Genomic DNA, 21,381 nt, shown 5'->3' with positions numbered 1-21,381 from the left:
TTACTATATACTGTTCAATCCCTCCATTCCTCTTTATCTTAAAGAACGCTTTGAGTACCGATGTGATACACACTCTTTTTCTCTTCGTTCTCAAAATAATCTACGTCTGAAAGTTCCTACACACTCCTCTTCGTATTACGCTAAATCATTGACTGCTACCGCTATACTGCTACGGAACTCTCTCCCCTCTCTCCCCTCTCTCCCCTCGGACATCATACAGTCTCATTCTCTATCAATTTTCAAAACGAAATTGAAGCTCTTTCAGTTATCCTCCATTTGATGTGTTTATTTTTACTTTTTATTCCACTTATCTGTCGTCTATTTCTCTCTTATTTAATATTGTATTTTTATATATAATATATATACCTACGTATATTATGTATATTTACTTTATTTAATTAGTAGGTACACCCCTTCCGCTTTCTTTATTTTTTATAATATCCTCTACCGTAGGGTTGGCTGGAAGAGATCGCTATTGTAGCGATAAGGCCGCCTGTTGCAGGTCCTCTACCGTAGGGTTGGCTGGAAGAGATCGCTATTGTAGCGATAAGGCCGCCTGTTGCAGGTACATGCTATCTTTGTTGTCTATTGTTTTGGATTTGGTGTACAATAAAGCATATTATTTTACTTTTACTTACTTACTGTTATCTACCTAAGTGTTAGCTCTCAATACAAGTGTTAGATTAGATGACACTATCGGATGGTGTGATGGTGTAATGGTGTGATGGTGTCGGGACTCACCCGCGAGCGCCGGCAGCGCGCCCAGCCACAGCAGCAGCACACCCACACACATGCCGCAGCAGCACTGCCCCCGTGTGCCGCACTACTGCCTCTGCGCACGGGGCGCTGCTGCACACATTGTCTGCACTGCGGGTCACACCTGAAACAACACAGCCACGCGTCAGTCACCTACACTCACGCACCACTCTCGGTAATACGATCCCTTCGTTCTGGGATCTAAACCAAGCTACTAACTATTTGCTGGACTCTAGCGAGATCAACGACCTGCACCTACTTACTAAGCAGGTCCTATGTGGCTACGTACGTCGCGTCGTGGCGCTCGTGACTACGTACGTCGCGTCGTGGCGCTCGTGACTACGTACGTCGCGTCGTGGCGCTCGTGACTACGTACGTCGCGTCGTGGCGCTCGTGACTACGTACGTCGCGTCGTGGCGCTCGTGACTACGTACGTCGCGTATGGCGCTCGTGACTACGTACGTCGCGTCGTGGCGCTCGTGACTACGTACGTCGCGTCGTGGCGCTCGTGACTACGTACGTCGCGTCGTGGCGCTCGTGACTACGTACGTCGCGTCGTGGCGCTCGTGACTACGTACGTCGCGTCGTGGCGCTCGTGACTACGTACGTCGCGTCGTGGCGCTCGTGACTACGTACGTCGCGTATGGCGCTCGTGACTACGTACTGTTAAGAGGTCCGCTTCGACAGTCTTTTGAAAAAAAAAACCACAAGAAATGTCCAACGAATTTAATTTGGAAATTCACACACACGGAACTTTTACTTCACGCGAATACAGTAGTTTCAGTGTTAACTATTCAATATGGAAATGTGGACTGCCTCGCCGCCTCGCGGATTGTTCGCTTTATATAAATTGAAATGCTGAAGCAGCGAATTAACACGTCATGTTAAAATTATTAATTTATAACATTTCCCCCCTTTAGACGAAGCTTTAATTTAAAATAAAGCGTAGTAAAAAAAAGAAAAGGAAAAGGAGAGAAATGGTAAAATATTCTACATAATTTAATTATTTGAAAGATTTCTTTGCACTGATGCACTAAGATTTCGAAGGTCTACAGATGCGTTATCTTCATCATCTGTTATCTGTGACATTTCAATAGAACTTTGGGCTTTGTTTTCTTTATGCGAAATCTTTTTGCGATTACATTGGAAAAAAAATTGAATGCAGAATTTGTTACAATTACGTTGTTTAAAACATCTGATAATCTTATAACATAAAAATAGAAAAATTAACGAAATAATTATATAAGTAAAAGCAGAATAATACGAGCTATATTTTATAAAATGAGATTCCTCTTGGATCCTGTTGATTTGCAACTCAAGATCGTTGAATTGGTTTATCGAATTTTTTAAGGAATCTAAATTAATATTACTTAGGTTAATAGGTGATAGAAGAGGAATCGTTTTGTTAACAATCTCTTGGTTGCAGCAGTTATCATTAGTTATATCAAAATTAATATTAAAGTTATTATTATCAATAGTTAAATTTGAAATGGTAGAAGGTATAAATTGAATCGTTTTAAAGTAACCAATGCAACCTTTGTTCAGTTTTAATATTCCAGTGCCAGATATAGAATAATCCTTAAAGTTATCATTACAATTGATAGTTAGTTTGCTTGTTTTTGACTGTACAAATATCCATTGATTATTTTTAATTTATGCCATATGTCAATAAGACCATATAGGATTTTCGGTTCACATTCCCTTGGTAAAGATAGAGTCACTTCAGTTAAAAGTTTTGTCTCGCATGAAGGATTCGAATTTACAGAATAAATTGACTCTAATTTACAGATGGAATTTTCACTATTTAAAATAGTACAATCTCTTAAAGTATCTAATAATACGTAATTTAATCTATCGTCAGTTATAGCTAAATAGGGTTTAGTAGGTTTGATTAAGGCAAAACTTTTGGATTGTCCTTCGTAATGAGGAGTCGGGAGCGGGATTGTTTTATAGACGTTATACTTAACGGGAGAGACAAGAGGGATCTGTATTACAAATACTATCTTATTGTTATAGAAATAGGAGACTAACTTAGATATATCTATAATGGTATGTATATTTTCTATACTTAGTGCTACAGGAAAATCTAAACCTTTATTGATTGAGTTTCTGTGTTTAGACAGTTCATCATACAGTTTTACAGGACTTAGAACAGAAGGATGTAGAACATTAACTTTTGAAAACAAAATTGAGTTTATTACAGTATCGAGAAAATTTGAGATAGCTAGTAAAGAGCTTTCGATTATATTAACTAAGCTATTAAATCTAGTTAAATACATTAATTTTTCATTATCACTAGTAACATAAGACAATATATCGTTTAATTTATTAAGCTGAGAGTTTAACTTTATCTCATTTTGATTTAACCTAGAAATAGTAGAATTAAAAGTATTAATAGACGACTTAACTATATGAATATTATCTTTCATTAAATGAAATATCTCAGATTCAGATCTCTGACAAGAGCTAATTGCAGCATCATATTTTCGGGCATCTTCAGCATCTAAAGTGCCAAAGAAAAACTTAAGGATTTCACCACCAAATTCTAAAGATCTTTTGAATCTAGCAGGATTTTCGCTTGAGATAATATGAGATAGAGATTGAGCCTTGAGATAATTGGATTCTAGAAGTACTTCAATTGGACTAAAAACATCTTTGCAGCTAGAGTACTCTTCTAGTTGCAACTTAGCACAAACTAGAGAGGTTTTAACAATCAACCGGTCAACTTTGTCAAGCTGTGGTTCCAATGAGACGGTGTTGAGATGCGTGATTACTCTCCAATAATCATTGTAGAAATAAATTTTTGTAATGGGGTCGAAATATATTCCAGGGCTATGCGTTATGGGTGTAATCATTGGCTCAGACGAGACGTAGGAGAAAAATCTGAAAAGAATGATAAGCTTAAGTTACAGCGAGCTTAATTAAATTAGTATGATACTTAACATGTTTTCTATTTATTAATAAAGTAACATTATGTTTTCCATTTATTTTAACGATTTTGTAAGGGCCTTTCCATATTGGAGATAAGGCTTTACGAAGTCTGTGATGGTATTTTAAATATACCATGTCACCAACTTTATATTCTATGTTAGGATTAGAACTTGAATCATAGATTTGTTTTGAAGATTCTTTACTTGATCTAATATACTCTAAAGCTTTTTCGCGGCTTACTTTCATTCTATACTGAAGCGCACGGACATACTCGTGGTATGTAACATTATTATCTGTGTCGTAGAGAGAATTAGGAAGGGTTGGTTTCTGTCCAAACAGAAGTTCAAACGGAGTAAATTGAGTAGTAGTATGAGGAGTTGTATTATACGCGAGAACAGCTGTTGCTAGGTAGCAATGCCAATCATTTTGATTTTCGTTTACAAAGGATTTTAGGTATTCTTTAAGAGTAGCGTGGCTGCGTTCCAGCGCACCGTTAGTTTGGGGATGGTAAGGGCTAGAAAGTAAGGGTTTGATTTTGAAAATATCGGTAACTTGTTTAAACAGTTCTGATGTAAAAGTCATGGCTTGATCAGTAAGGATCATTTTAGGAATAGCGAATAAGGACATAAAGTGGACCAGATTACGGGCTACTTCTTCACTTGTTGAAGAAATCATAGGATAGACACATAGGAATTTGGTAAGATCATCTTGCAGAGTCAGAATGAACTTGAACTTTTGGAAACCTGCTTCAGGTAAGACACCAACTATGTCCAGAGCTAATCGTTCAAAAGGCTTTGTGCTCGTGGATGTAATAACCATAGGAGCTTTATTGCAGGCTCGTAAAGGTTTGTTAACTTGGCATAGTTTGCAAGACTTCACATAGCGTTCTATGTCAGTTCTCATTCCTTTCCAGTAGTATGAGGCTTTAATTCGACTATACATCCTATTCACACCAGGATGTCCTGCTATGGGAGTGTCGTGATTCTCTTTGAGAATTGTAGGAACTTCAGTTGGAGTTGGAAATATTATTTGATTTTGATAAATATGTATTTTGATATCAGTGTTATGAAATACGTAGGAAATCATATTATAAATTTTGGTATAGGATAATTTAGTAAAAGGTTCAGAGAAATCGGAGATAGCTATTTCATCAATGCTAGGGTGATGTGATATAAGTTCATCACGAAGCATCATCAAAGTGTCGTAAATGGAGCGAAAAGTTGTCTCATCGTAATGATGAACCTTGGTAAAAAGAAAATAATATGTTTTATTATTTTTGTAACTGACCTTACCGAACATTGTTCACGTTCGGCTTCTAACAATGAAGCGGTGTCGGTTATCTGAGATAATAATTCCTCACAATGTGGCATTGAGTTGTCGAAATCTAGAGAAACGGGGCATGCAATAATTTTGCATTTGGAAAGATGTAAAGCTTGTGAGTGTTCTTCAATTTTTGTGTTAGAATCTGGTAAAGAGTTTGTAAGTTGTTTCTTAAAATATGCCTCGTAGGAAAGCTTAGTAAGATTATCTGTATTTATAGCATGAATTGGGATGCGAGACAGAGCGTCTGCATTTGAATTTAATTTTCCAGGTTTGTAAATAATCTCGTAATCGTATTCCTCAAGTTTGAGGCGCCAACGGACGAGTTTGGAACCAGGATCTTTGACGTTGAAGAGCCATACTAAGGGCCGATGATCTGTTACGATTTTGAATTTAGTGCCGTAGAGATATGGTCGGAAAGTTTTAACGGCGAATAAAATAGAAACTAACTCCTTTTCTGTGGTCGAGTAATTTCCTTCTTGTTTGTTTAAGGTTCTAGAAGCATAGGCTATTGGTTTGTCCTTGCCGATAGGGCCTTGAGATAGCACTGCGCCAACGGCGTAGTTGCTGGCGTCTGTGGTAACGATAAATGGTTGAGAAAAATCAGGGTATTGGAGAAGAGGAGCTGAGGTTAACTTTTCCTTCAGGAGGTTAAAAGCTTGGTCCTGTTCTATAGACCAATGAAAAGTGACATCCTTCTTGAGTAAAGATGTTAGAGGTTTTGTGATCTTGGAGAAATTGTCAATAAATCGGCGGTAATAACCAACGAGACCGAGGAATGATTTTACTTCTTTAGGATTTTTAGGAATTGGGAAATCACAGACTGATTTAATTTTTTCTGGGTTTGGAGAGACACCTTTATCCGTTATAATGTGACCTAGATAGGTGACTTCCTTTCTAAGGAATTCACATTTATCCGGTTGTAATTTGAGATTATAATCTCTGAAACGATTGAATACCATTTTCAGTTTTTCACAATGTGATTTGAGATCTGCACTATAGATGATACAGTCATCTAAATAGACATAGCAATGTAAACCTTGAAGACCTGATAACACTGTGTTCATAAGACGTTGAAAAGTACTGGGAGCGTTCTTAAGTCCAAACGGCATCCTAGTGAATTCGTAGTGGCCTGCTGAACCATTTGTGTTGACTACAGTAAAACCAGTTTTAGGTGCATCTGAAGGATTCAGCGGAATTTGATGGAAACCGGAGACTAAGTCCAGTGTGCTAAAATATTTGGAATGACCTAGTTCATCTAGGATATCTGTGATCAAGGGAATAGGATATACTTCGGATACAGTGACGTCATTGAGGCGGCGGTAGTCGATAACTATTCGCCATTTCTTTTTCCCGGATGCGTCCATTTTTTTGGGAACCACCCAAACGGGAGCATTCCATGGAGAGATAGACGGTTTAATAATTTTCTGTTGTAGCATTTTCTGGATTTGGGAATCGACTTCGTTTTTATGACATTCGGGAAAACGGTAAGATTTTACATTAATAGGAGAGCTATTACCCGTGTCAATAGAGTGTTGAATAGCGTTAGTATGAGTTAGAGTGTCTCCTTCGAGATAAAATATATCAGAGTATTCAGAACAGCACTCTAAGAGAACTTTTCTCTCCTCATCGTTAAGATGTGAGTGTCTTATAAGACTTAGAACACGATCGAGTCGATTTGATGAAGAATTAGAAACGTGGTTGACAATTTCGGGGGATTGAGACACTTGGCGTAGTTCAGAGAAGTCTATAGGGGTTAAATGGACCTTGAAATCTTGGATTTCTATTTGAGATTCAGTGGTATTTAAAACAGAGACATTGACTTTATAATTAGGCTTCAAACTTACCATACAGTTTGCTATATATACACCTTCGGATATAGAGTGATCTAATATGAGTGCGTCTTTTAAATGACGTAACTTGAACTTGTCATTTGAGACAGTGCATTCAACAATAGCTTCGGAGCGAGCCGGTATTATATATCTAGGGCTCGAATAATGAATTGGTAAAGTGTAATTTGAGATAGTAAGGGATTTTGTATTATAATCGATATTAGTATGGAAAAAATGTAGAAAATCGGTACCTAAGATACCGTCTGATTCCAGATTCAGAGCGTCAGTTATGACGTGGAATTTAAAAGAAATGGTGTGGTCGTTTATATTAAGGTTAAGCACAACTGTTCCTAAAGTTTCGCTGTAGGAATCTTTATCGTTTATGCCTTTGAGTTTTATAATTTCTTGAGACAATTGGGGCTCTGCTGGTAAACACGAGCGCTTAATAATGCTGACACTTGCGCCTGTGTCAACTAAGAAACAGAGAGGTTTTTTATTACATTCTATTTGTAAAAATGCATGAGGTAAGGACACCAACCTTTTCAGGGTGCTTGTTTCGAAGATCGGGACGTCTTTAAGAGGCAATGAGCTTTTGCTTGCGTCGCTTTGGGGGTCATTTTGAATGACTTTAGAGTTTGTAAGACTCAGTTGATCCTTTGAAGGAAACTGAGATTTAAAGGATTTTGTAGTATAAGAGCTAGTATAAGAATTAGAATGAGATATAGTATTATTTGAGCAATCTTCTTTGGAATGCTTTGTATTCGATTTTGTAGGAATCAGTGAGGATTTAGGATATGATTCAGCGATATTTTGGCAGTCTTTTGGTGATTGCCGGGATATAAAAGATTTGGTATAAGATTCAGTGTGACTCGGACAGTCATGTAGCGATTGCCGAGATATAAACGATTTGGGAGAATTAGTATAAAAGGATTTAGTAGTTCGAGTGCCATTTTGGATTGTTGATTTCGGCAGGCACGCATCCAAAATCAGTTTAAGTTTTTTGATTCAGGGACGTAACTATTCGTCACTTCATTTAAGGATTCAGAGTATTCATACATGTTAACATTAGCACTGTTACTATGAGAGGGACCCGACGGAGGGTGAGAGTTCATCCGACGCTGATTATTATTATATTGGCGCTTACGACATTCTGAGATAAGATGTCCTTTGTGTTTACAATAGGCACAGGTTTTGACGAAATTTGAGTCCTTTGATGAACTTTGACTTGTTTCTGCAGAATATTGAGGGTTAGCGGGAGGAATATGGAAAGATGATCTCTGTGTGAAATCGTGCTTTTTCTTAAAGCACTCTGAGAAACTATGATTGGTCTTCTTACATAAGGAACAAAATTTAGTTGGATGTTTTGGTTGAGTAATTTTTACAAGTTTGAAAATTTTTTCTTCTTCGACTGCTAGAGAAATTGCTTCATTAAGTGTCGAAGGGTTTCTGCAGCGGACAATATTAGAAATATTAGGGTTAAGACCTAATTGGAATAAGCTTAAGGCGAGTTCTTCCATAGCTGTGATTTTGCCTAGAAGGAGATTACGATCAGTGCATGAATTTTGAATATCAGCTTGAAGTCGAGTTAGGCATGCTTCGAGTCTGATAGAATATTGTGTCACACTTTCGGACTGGCCCTGTTTACAGTTTTGGAGATCAAGTAGCAGATGGGACGAGTGTTTTTTCTCGCCAAACGTGCTTTTTAAATATGATTTTAATTCATCCCAATTATTGAAATTTTTAAGGCTGCAGGCTAATTGAGCTTTGCCCTCAAGTTGGGAGATTATATATTTACATAAGATATTTTGCTGGTCGGGAGCAGCTAAACTAATTGCGTTATCGCAGTTAGTTAGGAACGCGGCAAGAGTTTCCCGATTCCCATCATAAGACCTTACGAATTTAGTGAGTATAGAGAGAGTCACTTTTGCGTCCGAACTTTCTGACTTTAAACTCATTTTTGATTACTGAAACTGAGATATGGAGAGAAAAAAAAAAGGATTTAAATTTAAAATACAGTACGAAAATATACAATTTAGACAATTTACGCTTTTTATACAAAATTAATATAAACTACTTACAGGATAACGGCAAACATCACGATTTATTTTTCACAAAAAGGTTTTCACTTTGATGTCACTGCACTGAAAGTTAAATTAGGTCGATGCGTTTGCGACACGTGAAGGCTTTGAACTGTACGGAATGCGTCTCGTATTTCACGCGGCGACGATATCGAGTAGGTTTCTGAAGATATTGAAGAAATTGTATTTCGTAATTTTGAAGGCTTAAAATTTATTTCACTGATGTTTTTGAGTGAGTCCAGGATATTCGCGTTCTTCGTGTGAGATGCGGGCTCAGTCTGGCAGGCTGAGACTTATCGTCGATCTTGAGTAGAACCGGTGCTTAGTGGTTGTGATGCGGGCTCAACCCTGGGGGCGAGGCTTATCGTCGATCACGACTGCGATGACCTCAGGATTCTTTGGATGCTAAGGGTCCTCTTGCGTGAACCTTCTTAGCATCCCACTTCTGACACCAATTGTTAAGAGGTCCGCTTCGACAGTCTTTTGAAAAAAAAAACCACAAGAAATGTCCAACGAATTTAATTTGGAAATTCACACACACGGAACTTTTACTTCACGCGAATACAGTAGTTTCAGTGTTAACTATTCAATATGGAAATGTGGACTGCCTCGCCGCCTCGCGGATTGTTCGCTTTATATAAATTGAAATGCTGAAGCAGCGAATTAACACGTCATGTTAAAATTATTAATTTATAACAGTACGTCGCGTCGTGGCGCTCGTGACTACGTACGTCGCGTCGTGGCGCTCGTGACTACGTACGTCGCGTCGTGGCGCTCGTGACTACGTACGTCGCGTCGTGGCGCTCGTGACTACGTACGTCGCGTCGTGGCGCTCGTGACTACGTACGTCGCGTCGTGGCGCTCGTGACTACGTACGTCGCGTCGTGGCGCTCGTGACTACGTACGTCGCGTCGTGGCGCTCGTGACTACGTACGTCGCGTCGTGGCGCTCGTGACTACGTACGTCGCGTCGTGGCGCTCGTGACTACGTACGTCGCGTCGTGGCGCTCGTGACTACGTACGTCGCGTATGGCGCTCGTGACTACGTACGTCGCGTCGTGGCGCTCGTGACTACGTACGTCGCGTCGTGGCGCTCGTGACTACGTACGTCGCGTCGTGGCGCTCGTGACTACGTACGTCGCGTCGTGGCGCTCGTGACTACGTACGTCGCGTATGGCGCTCGTGACTACGTACGTCGCGTCGTGGCGCTCGTGACTACGTACGTCGCGTCGTGGCGCTCGTGACTACGTACGTCGCGTCGTGGCGCTCGTGACTACGTACGTCGCGTATGGCGCTCGTGACTACGTACGTCGCGTCGTGGCGCTCGTGACTCCTATCATCGACGACACCTCCTATCATCGACGACACCTCCCATCATCGACGACACCTCCTATCATCGACGACACCTCCTATCATCGACGACACCTCCCATCATCGACGACACCTCCTATCATCGACGACACCTCCTATCATCGACGACACCTATCATCGACGACACCTCCTATCATCGACGACACCTCCCATCATCGACGACACCTCCTATCCTCGACGACACCTCCTATCATCGACGACACCTCCCATCATCGACGACACCTCCTATCATCGACGACACCTCCCATCATCGACGACACCTCCTATCATCGACGACACCTCCCATCATCGACGACACCTCCTATCATCGACGACACCTCCTATCATCGACGACACCTCCCATCATCGACGACACCTCCTATCATCGACGACACCTCCTATCATCGACGACACCTCCCATCATCGACGACACCTCCTATCATCGACGACACCTCCTATCATCGACGACACCTATCATCGACGACACCTCCTATCATCGACGACACCTCCCATCATCGACGACACCTCCTATCCTCGACGACACCTCCTATCATCGACGACACCTCCCATCATCGACGACACCTCCTATCATCGACGACACCTCCCATCATCGACGACACCTCCTATCCTCGACGACACCTCCTATCATCGACGACACCTCCCATCATCGACGACACCTCCTATCATCGACGACACCTCCCATCATCGACGACACCTCCTATCCTCGACGACACAGGGTGAGGGTGATTCATAGGAAAGGAAATAAAAATATAATTAAGTGTTGAAATTGTTTGTATGTTTTGCTGTTTACAATTACTCATATTATGATTGTAGTAATAATTAGGTAGTCATTATGAGTGCAGTTTCATCTCCACCCTGCCGACTCGAACCGTCTCGGCCATCTCGGCGGCTGGCTTGCAAGTTGCAAGGAGGCGGTTGATCCCGAACGTCACACAGCAAGACATGTGCACTGTGCAGCGAGTTGCGTGTACCACAAGTGATGAAAGCCCTGCAACTCGCAGCTATTAGCAGCTCAGAATGCAAGTTTGTACAAATGGAGTGCAAGCACATCGGGCTCGGCGGAATGTGCCGCGCCGCAGCTGGCGAGCCCGTAGCCACGGACAGACGCGTAGTCGCGGCAACCTTGCATCCCAGCTATTTGTGTCTAGATAAAGTCTTGAAAGGCATGTCATTATGAACACCTAGGCTCGTGTCGTAACACTGCCTGCCGCAACAACGACACGGCTAACTGTCGGTTGTCGCCAATCTCCATAGTATTCGAAGATAGTTTCTATCTCTCTTATTTTTACTTATCATCCTGTACATTTGACGGATATCTCCAACTAATGCTATGCGGTGTCGTCTCCATCTCAAGGTAACATCTCTCAAGTCATTTTGTAAAGCTGGACCGACCATAAGATTGTCATTAAGTGACTTATGATTGCTAGTCTTGGCTGAACTGTCATACACGACACGGGGCTTTGTGGTCAGATGTTGTTCATTTATTACAGGATGATGTGGTATATAACATAATTGGTTTGATTTTTGTATCTCTGGTAAAGGCACAGGCTCCATTTGACCTTGCTGTAAATAATCAAGCATAAACTCGTTGTATTTCTCATGTAGGACGGAATCCTTGTCTAATTTCTTCTCTAAGGAGGCTAACCTTTTTGTGGCTAGTGCAAGTGATTCACCAAGGTCAGGAGGATGCGTTGTGAATGGCATTCTTACTCGATATCGCCCATTCTCTAAACTTTGGTGTGTGGCTTCATAAAAACGTTCACATTTAAGCTCATCGTTTGTTATTATATCTTCTATTAAGCATATCCCATATAATATCATATTATTATCCTCAGATACTTGTATTTGTTTAACCAAGCTTTCAGCATCCCCGGTGAGACTAGATTTTAAGTACTGATATTTGTTTACTTGGGTAATGTTTGGAATATCATGAACGAGTGATTCAAATAAATCACGGAATGACAACCAATCTCGATAATTGCCATTGAAACTAGGGATTTGTATGGGGGGCAATTTTGATTTGACAATCGGTAAATCCGAGTTTGTTTCTTTTGGTTTTAACAATTCGCGCATTTTGGTCTTAATTTCCAGGTAGGTACTTAGACACGCGTCGTAATCTTCATTATTAAAATAAGACAATGTCTTTCTTTGGTCGGCGGGAATTGTCAGCAAGTTTTTATGCGTATTACTGTAATCTTGCCAATAGCTTTGTAGCATTTCAAGCCTAGTCTCGATATAACTCACCGTAAGCCGGTCTTTGGGGGTTTTCTTAAAGTTACTTCCCAATTTCTGTATCTGTTTGTAGATATCGCACTGTACTTGCAATTCATGCTCCATCTTGTATCCACGAGGTCGTACGAATCAAATGTATAGTTCTTCATCCGGCTCGAAGGACCAAATGATTGGTGATGAATGCGGCTAAGTTGGTAGTTATCACACAAATAAAACTAGTGAATTTTTAAAACCCATCTATTCAATTCAATTCAATTCCCAATTATTGGCTTTTAGGTGTGCCAGCTGGGCACAGAGTGTTTCGCCAGTGTCACGTTTATGGAGACCCATCTATTCAACAAAATGTTTTATTTTTGACATAAGTGACATTAATTTTAGGATTGCTCTCTTTCTTTTTTTTTTTAAGTATTCCGTAAACAAGCGGTACAGACTCAGAGGGCATGTCATTGCTCCGGGTCCGAGCCTCCCACAGCATCCGCAGCAAACATCACCCGGAGATTCACAAACACTATTGAATTACCTGACTACGGCAAAGCCAAAAGGAAGGGTTATGATTTTAGTAGCTTGTGTATGTATGTGTGTGTGTGTGTGTGTGTTCCACTGTAGCAGCTGAACTACTCAGCCATTTTGATGAGTGAGGTGTCAATTGATTCGTTGTTATGGTCCGGGTGAGATAGACTTCATTTTAAGGGTTCCGTACCTCAAAATGGATAAGCGGAACCCTTAAAGATCACTTTGTTGTCTGTCTGTCTATCTGTCGGTCTGTCAAGAAACCTACCTACAGTGTACTTCCCGTTGACCTACAATCATGGGGCAGGTAGGTACCTAGGTGTTACACCAGACATAAGGAGAAAAATCTGAAAACCGTGAATTTGTGGTTACAGCACACACAAAAAAATCAAATTGTGGTCATGAACAAAAAATTAAATTTTCAATTTTTGAAGTTAGATACCTAACTATATAACATGGGGTAATTAAGTATCATTGAAAGGGTGATAATTGTACATTCTAAAACAGTTTTTTTTATTTTTATGCATCATAGTTTTTGAATTATCGTGCAAAATGTTAAAAAAACCGGCCAAATGCGAGTCAGGCTCGCGCAATGAGGGTTCCGTACTACAGTCGTATTTTTTCGACATTTTGCACGATAATTCAAAAACTATGATGCATAAAAATAAATAAAATTCTGTTTTAGAATGTACAGGTGAAGACCTTTCATATGATACCCCACTTGATATAGTCACTCACTTCGAAAGTTGAAAATACTAATTATTAGTTCATGGGCTGACCTCATGGGTCAGATTTTGCACTTTTGTGAAAATTTATAATTTTGCTTTTTAAAATTTATAATTTTAACAATTTTTGTAAGTATGTTTATGTTAGTTTGTACTCGTAGTTTAATTAGTGTAATTGGCTTTATGGCCGTTCTAATTAAATAATAAACAAATAAATAATAATAATAATAATGACCACAATTTAATTTTTTTTGTGTGATCTAACCCTAAATTCACGGTTTTCAGATTTTTCCCCAAATGTCAGCTATAAGATCTACCTACCTGCCAAATTTCATGATTCTAGGTCAACGGGAAGTACCCTGTAGGTTTCTTGACGGACAGACAACAAAGTGATCCTATAAGGGTTCCGTTTTTCCTTTTGAGGTACGGAACCCTAAAAATACGACTGTAGTACGGAACCCTCATTGCGCGAGCCTGACTCGCACTTGGCCGGTTTTTTACGAAAAAAAATTACCTGACCGATGTAATTCCAAAAAAGTGGGGGGGGGTCTCCAAATCACTATTGTATCGAGTGGGATGTCAAATCAAAGAGGAGAAAATTCTAAGTTCATAAATATAAATAGGTAGGTACCTACTTACCTATAGCGATATAAACCCAATTTGACTATATTGCAGCGTTTATTAAGAGATGTAAAGATTAGTCCCACAGCCCACAGCCAGTCGCCCTCGCCTTCCCACAGCCCACAGCCAGTCGCCCTCGCCTTCCCACAGCCCACACCCAGTCGCCCTCGCCTTCCCACAGCCCACAGCCAGGCGCCCTCGCCTTCCCACAGCCCACAGCCAGGCGCCCTCGCCTTCCCACAGCCCACAGCCAGGCGCCCACCTTTACAATCCAGGAATACAACAATCTCAATCACGAACTCGCTATCGAGCACGTCCGGCACTTCGGCCTGCAGTTGTTCTCCGCGCGAGGTACGCGCGTGTGGCACGGCACACGGCACACGGCACACGGCACACGGCACACAGCACACAGCACAGCGGCACATGCGTTCGCGCAGCTCGGGCGCGCGGCACTGTGCGTGGCGTGAGCGCGCCGCCCGCCCGCCCGCCCGCCCGCCCACCGCCGCCGTGTGCGCTGGGAGCGCACGTGTTAGAGTTCCGTACCCAAAGGGTAAAATGAGACCCTATTACTAAGATTCCGCTGTCCGTCCGTCTGTCACGGGGCCGTATCTCATGAACCGTAATAGACAGATGAAATTTTACAGATGATGTATTTCTGTTGCCACTATAACAACCAACACCAAAACACAATAAAATAAATATTATATTTAAGGGGCTCCCAAACAACAGACATAAGTTTTGCCGTTTTGATAGATAATGGTCCGGAACCCTTCGTGCGCGACTCCGACTCGTACTTGGCCGGTTTTGTTGTACGTATGGCACAGCCCACGTATCAAGACGTAAGTAGGCACGTTGTGTCAGGGGGCTACGTAGTACGTATTCCCGACAAATAATCAAACTTATTATGCATACAAAATCCTCTATTTGTGAAAGTGTTCATCAAATGTTCACCAAACTTACACCAACTTGACAGTACAGCCTTTGTAAAGAAAAAAAACCGGCCAAGTGCGAGTCAGGCTCGCGCAATGAGGGTTCCGTACTACAGTCGTATTTTATCGTCATTTTTCAGGATAATTCAAAAACTATGATACATAAAAATAAATAAAAATCTGTTTTAGAATGCACAAGTGAAGACCTTTCATATGATACCCCACTTGATATAGTTATTTACTTAGAAAATTGAAAATACTAGTTATTAGTTCATGACCACAATTTAATTTTTTTTGTGTTATTTAACCCTAAATTCACAGTTTTCAGATTTTTCCCCAAATGTCAGCTATAAGATCTACCTACCTGCCAAATTTCATGATTCTAGGTCAACGGGAAGTACCAAGATTCCAACTCCTCAATTCTGATGCTGTACGGCACCTAAATTGATGAGATTTAGAAACTGTCGGTTATAAATTGATATTGAAGGTATCTATCTACCAAGTAAAGACTTCTGGAACTCGAGGATCCAACTCCTTTTTTGAAGATTTTTAAAAATCTAAATCCACGCAGGCGATGTCGCGGGCATCAGCTAGTAATAATAACAAAGGTCACGGACCACATGACCACACATGACCACACATGACCACACATGACACAACGGAAACCGGTCGGACGAGTTACTCTGGTCATGATTTCGCAGCAAAATCTCAAATCGAGTGAGTAATAAATGGGGAACATAATAAGTACCTATCTACTTATCATTCTCTACATGGATATGTAGGTACTACATGTTGTACGTACCGAAGTACGCGCGCCGCTTGGGACAATAACACCACTCTCAACTCAAACGAGTTACACGCAGGTAGCTAGCTAGTTGATGACGTCAGGTAGCTAGCTAGTTGATGACGTGTTGCATAGATACTCGCCTCGCTCGCAGTCGCACAGCCGCGGCCGGCCGGTAACTGTTAACGCAAGAAGGATAAACGATTATTATTATGTAGATTATTTAGTAGATACTTGCGATTTACTCGCCTCGCTCGCAGTCAGGCAGCGCTCGCGGCGTCGGAACGTTGTGCCGCCATGTTCGCACTGCTGTTGCTGGCGGCGGCGCTCGGCGCCTGCTACCTGTGGGGCACGAGGAACTTCTCGTACTGGCGGCGGCGCGGCGTGCGGCACGACCGGCCGCTGCCCTTCTTCGGCACCAACGCGCGCAACTACCTGCTGCGCAACAGCTTCACCGAGCTGGCCACGGAGGCGTACCGCAAGTACCCGCGCGAGCGCGTCGTGGGCTTCTACCGCGCCAACCGGCCCGAGCTCGTGCTGCGCGACCCCGAGCTGGCGCGCCGCGTGCTGGTGGCGGACTTCGCCAGCTTCTACCCGCGCGGCCTCACCGCGCAGGGCCGCACGCCCGAGCCGCTGCTGCGCAACCTGTTCTTCGCCGACGGCGACCTGTGGCGTCTGCTGCGCCAGCGCATGACGCCCACCTTCACCAGCGGCAAGCTGCGCGCCATGTTCCCGCTCGTCGTGGAGCGCGCCGAGCGCCTGCAGGCGCGCGCGCTGCACGCGGCGGCCGCGGGGCGCGAGCTGGACGCGCGCGACCTCATGGCGCGCTACACCACCGACTTCATCGGCGCCTGCGGCTTCGGCCTCGACAGCGACTCGCTCGGCGACGACGACTCCGCCTTCCGCCGCCTCGGCGCCCGGATCTTCCGGCTCGGCGCCAAGGAGATGTTCGCGGTGATGCTGCGCGACATGTTCCCGGCGCTGTTCGCCGACCTGCGCGCGCTGGGCCGCGTCGAGGCGGACTTCCTGCGGCTCGTGGGCGAGGTGCTGCGGCGCCGCGGCCACGAGCCCTCCGGCCGCCACGACTTCGTGGACTCGCTGCTCGAGTGCCGGGCGCGCGGCACCATGGAGGTGGAGTCGCTGGAGCGGCGGCGCGCCGACGGCACGCCGGAGCGCGCCACGCTGGAGATGGACGACACCATCGTGGCGGCGCAGGTGTTCGTGTTCTTCGCGGCCGGCTTCGAGACGTCGTCGTCCGCCACCAGCATGACGCTGCACGAGCTGGCGCACCACCCGCGCGTGCAGCGCCGCGCGCAGGCCGAGGTGGACGCCGTGCTGGCGCGCCACGGCGGCAAGCTCAGCTACGACGCCGTCAAGGAGATGACGTACCTGGAGTGGACGCTCAAGGAGGGCATGCGCGTGTTCCCCTCGCTGGGCTTCCTGATCCGCGAGTGCGCGCGCCGCTACACGTTCGAGGGGCTCGGGCTGACCGTGGACCCCGGCGTGCGCGTGGTGGTGCCGCTCCAGGCGCTGCACAACGACCCGCAGTACTTCGAGCGGCCCGACGAGTTCCGGCCGGAGCGGCACGACCCCGCGCGGGCCGACCCGCGCACCAAGTACGTGTACATGCCGTTCGGCGACGGCCCCCGCGCCTGCATCGGTGAGTGCGTCGGGCCCTTAGGCATTCTACATTTGCATAAATAACTACAAAACACTTTCTCACAGGGTGAGCAAACTACGTTGTGACTTGTTGCAGGCGCGCGCCTCGGGCTCATGCAGTCGCTGGCCGGCCTGGCCGCCGTGCTGGCGCGCTTCAGCGTGCGGCCCGCACCCGGCGCGCCGCGCCGCCCCGCCGTCAACCCCGCCTCGGGCATCGTGCAGAGCGTGGCCGGCGGCCTGCCGCTGCTGTTCGAGCTGCGCGACGCGACGCCGCCGCCGGGGGCGCACTGAGGCGGCACCCCCGCCTCGGGCTCATGCAGTCGCTGGCCGGCCTGGCCCCGTGCTGGCGCGCTTCAGCGTGCGGCCCGCGCCCCGCCGTCAACGCCGCCTCGGGCATCGTGCAGAGCGTGGCCGGCGGCCTGCCGCTGCTGTTCGAGCTGCGCGACGCGACGCCGCCGCCGGGGGCGCACTGAGGCGGCACCCCCGCCTCGGGCTCATGCAGTCGCTGGCCGGCCTGGCCCCGTGCTGGCGCGCTTCAGCGTGCGGCCCGCGCCCCGCCGTCAACGCCGCCTCGGGCATCGTGCAGAGCGTGGCCGGCGGCCTGCCGCTGCTGTTCGAGCTGCGCGACGCGACGCCGCCGCCGGGGGCGCACTGAGGCGGCACCCCCGCCTCGGGCTCATGCAGTCGCTGGCCGGCCTGGCCCCGTGCTGGCGCGCTTCAGCGTGCGGCCCGCGCCCCGCCGTCAACCCCGCCTCGGGCATCGTGCAGAGCGTGGCCGGCTTTCAACCCCCATTTCACTTCCTTAGGGGGGGAATTTAGTTAGATCCTTTCTTATCTGATACCTACCCTCTGGAAAGAACCTACGTTTCAAATTTCAAGTAAAAATAACAATAGTTAAAACTTTTCTATAAAAACATTTCCCCCCTATTTTACCACCCTTAAGGGGGGGATTTTCCAAATTGACTTATGCAGTTTTTTATTACCTATTATATATATATATATATATATATATATATATATATATATGTATAATAGGTATATATATAGGCCGCATATATATATATATATATATATATATATGTCTCTAACTTCAAAAACATAGGACTTTCCAACCTTCGACCCCCATTTCCCACCCTTAGGGGGGATGTCCTCAAAACTGTTTCTTAGCTGACACCTACGTCCTAAAAATAAACTACCTTCCACCTTAGTGAGTGAGTGAGTGAGTGATATTTCTCTTTTTAGGGTTCCGTACCTCAAAAGGAAAAACGGAACCCTTATAGGATCACTTTGTTGTCTGTCTGTCTGTCTGTCTGTCCGTCTGTCTGTCGACAGGGTACTTCCCGTTGACCTAGAATCATGAAATTTGGCAGGTAGGTAGATCTTATAGCTGACATTTGGGGAAAAATCTGAAAACCGTGAATTTAGGGTTAGATCACACAAAAAAAAATGAAATTGTGGTCATGAACTAATAATTAGTATTTTCAACTTTCGAAGTGAGTGACTATATCAAGTGGGGTATCATATGAAAGGTCTTCACCTGTACATTCTAAAACAGATTTTTATTTATTTTTATGCATCATAGTTTTTGAATTATCGTGCAAAATGTCGAAAAAATACGACTGTAGTACGGAACCCTCATTGCGCGAGCCTGACTCGCACTTGGCCGGTTTATATATTTAGATTAGATTAGTATGCTCCAATCATAGCCAACATTAAGACGTCAAAACATCGTCAAAATGATAAAATGCGCTATTATAATATTTTGTTAAATAACCACCTAAACACCAATATTTTGTAAATAACCACCTAAACACCAATATTTTGTAAATAACCACCTAAACACCAATATTTTGTTAAATAACCACCTAAACACCAATATTTTGTTAAATAACCACCTAAACACCAATATTTTGTTAAATAACCACCTAAACACCAATATTTTGTTAAATAACCACCTAAACACCAATATTTTGTTAAATAACCACCTAAACACCAATATTTTGTTAAATAACCACCTAAACACCAATATTTCAGAGGGAATATCTTTTATAGTTAAGTTTATATGTCGATAACTGTTTTTTCATAATATTCAAAATATAATTAAACAATAAATATAAATTAAGCTATTATAATTATTGGACCAATGTTTGTGCCAATACGCCAACTTTTTCACAACCAATATTGACTATTCTGAAACAGAGAGTGCATGGAGTAGAATTGTTACTTTATAAGTTTTTGGAAGTGAACCTTTTTTATCCGCATAGGAAAGCCTCCGTGTGACGGTAACTTTATGAACAGTAATGGTTATCGATATGCCGTCATCTAAGCGGTGAATCAGTCTGCCAGTAATACGTTATACGTTATACGTTATACGTTATACGAAACAGTCAAGTAACAGAAGTTGCTATGACGTGCGTCTCGGAGAAGGGAACGGCACGGTGACGTATTTGCGGCGGTACCTACTTATTGTATTAGTCTTATTAAATAAATTTTTAAATCCATACCATACCTACTTAATATTATACGAAACCAAATACAAAACTGCGATAGCCTAGTGGATAGTACGTCCGCCTTCTAATCGGAGGTCGGGGGTTCTATCCCGGGCACGCACCTCTAACTTTTCGGAGCTATGTGCGTTTTAATTAATTAAATATCACTTCCTTTAACGGCGAAAGAAAACATCGTGAGGAAACCTGCATGCCTGAGAGTTCTCCATAATGTTCTCAAAGGTGTGTGAAGTCTATTAATCCGCACATGGTCAGCGTGGTAAACTATGGCCAATCATGGGTCTCATCTCACTCAGAGATGAGACCCGTGCTCTGTAGTGAGCCGGCGATAGGTTGATCATGATGATGATGGCCATACTTAATATTATAAATGCGAAATTGTGTCTGTCTGTTCGTCTGCCTGTCTGCTAGCCTTTCACAACCCTGCCTGATTGTTGTTGTCTAAGTAGTATTGTCTCTACTGCAGACAGAGAGCGCCTGCCTGATTGTTGTTGTCTAAGTAGTATTGTCTCTACTGCAGACAGAGAGCGCCTGCCTGATTGTTGTTGTCTAGTATTGTCTCTACTGCAGACAGAGAGCGCCTGCCTGATTGTTGTTGTCTAGTATTGTCTCTACTGCAGACAGAGAGCGCCTGCCTGATTGTTGTTGTCTAGTATTGTCTCTACTGCAGACAGAGAGCGCCTGCCTGATTGTTGTTGTCTAGTATTGTCTCTACTGCAGACAGAGAGCGCCTGCCTGATTGTTATTGTCTAGTATTGTCTCTACTGCAGACAGAGAGCGCCTGCCTGATTGTTGTTGTCTAGTATTGTCTCTACTGCAGACAGAGAGCGCCTGCCTGATTGTTGTTGTCTAGTATTGACTCTACTGCAGACAGAGAGCGCCTGCCTGATTGTTGTTGTCTAGTATTGACTCTACTGCAGACAGAGAGCGCCTGCCTGATTGTTGTTGTCTAGTATTGTCTCTACTGCAGACAGAGAGCGCCTGCCTGATTGTTGTTGTCTAGTATTGTCTCTACTGCAGACAGAGAGCGCCTGCCTGATTGTTGTTGTCTAGTATTGTCTCTACTGCAGACAGAGAGCGCCTGCCTGATTGTTGTTGTCTAGTATTCTCTCTACTGCAGACAGAGA

At 44.0% G+C, this 21,381-nt stretch overlaps 2 protein-coding genes across 5 annotated transcripts in view; one reads left to right on the top strand and one right to left on the bottom strand.

Annotated features, from left to right (window-relative positions):
• LOC138403479 (uncharacterized) overlaps positions 1 to 17,871 on the bottom strand; it is a 52,086-nt gene extending 34,215 nt beyond the window's left edge. For 2 of the 4 annotated variants that reach the window (XM_069504095.1, XM_069504092.1), the window contains exons 1-2: positions 14,394 to 14,533; positions 742 to 880 (exon numbers count right to left, since the gene is read on the bottom strand). In XM_069504095.1, the coding sequence (XP_069360196.1) occupies positions 742 to 793 (52 nt within the window). In that variant the 5' untranslated portion in view covers positions 794 to 880; positions 14,394 to 14,533. Of the gene's footprint in view, positions 1 to 741; positions 881 to 14,393; positions 14,534 to 14,637; positions 14,762 to 16,106; positions 16,268 to 17,811 lie in introns of those variants that run through there. The other 2 variants (XM_069504093.1, XM_069504094.1) reach the window with 2 other exon arrangements.
• LOC117990023 (cytochrome P450 6a2-like) lies at positions 16,240 to 18,164 on the top strand. Its single transcript, XM_034977450.2, has 2 exons — positions 16,240 to 17,748; positions 17,845 to 18,164. Exons 1-2 carry the CDS (start codon positions 16,386 to 16,388, stop codon positions 18,036 to 18,038), a joined length of 1,557 nt encoding a protein of 518 aa, XP_034833341.1. The 5' UTR covers positions 16,240 to 16,385; the 3' UTR covers positions 18,039 to 18,164.
• Positions 18,165 to 21,381: the final 3,217 nt, after the last annotated feature.

The sequence above is a fragment of the Maniola hyperantus genome, chromosome 17 (genome assembly GCF_902806685.2).
Source record: "Maniola hyperantus chromosome 17, iAphHyp1.2, whole genome shotgun sequence".
In the NCBI taxonomy this organism is placed as follows: domain Eukaryota; kingdom Metazoa; phylum Arthropoda; class Insecta; order Lepidoptera; family Nymphalidae; genus Maniola; species Maniola hyperantus.
The sequence above is the reverse complement of the archived record's forward strand: the minus strand, read 5'-3'. Positions and strand labels throughout refer to the sequence as shown.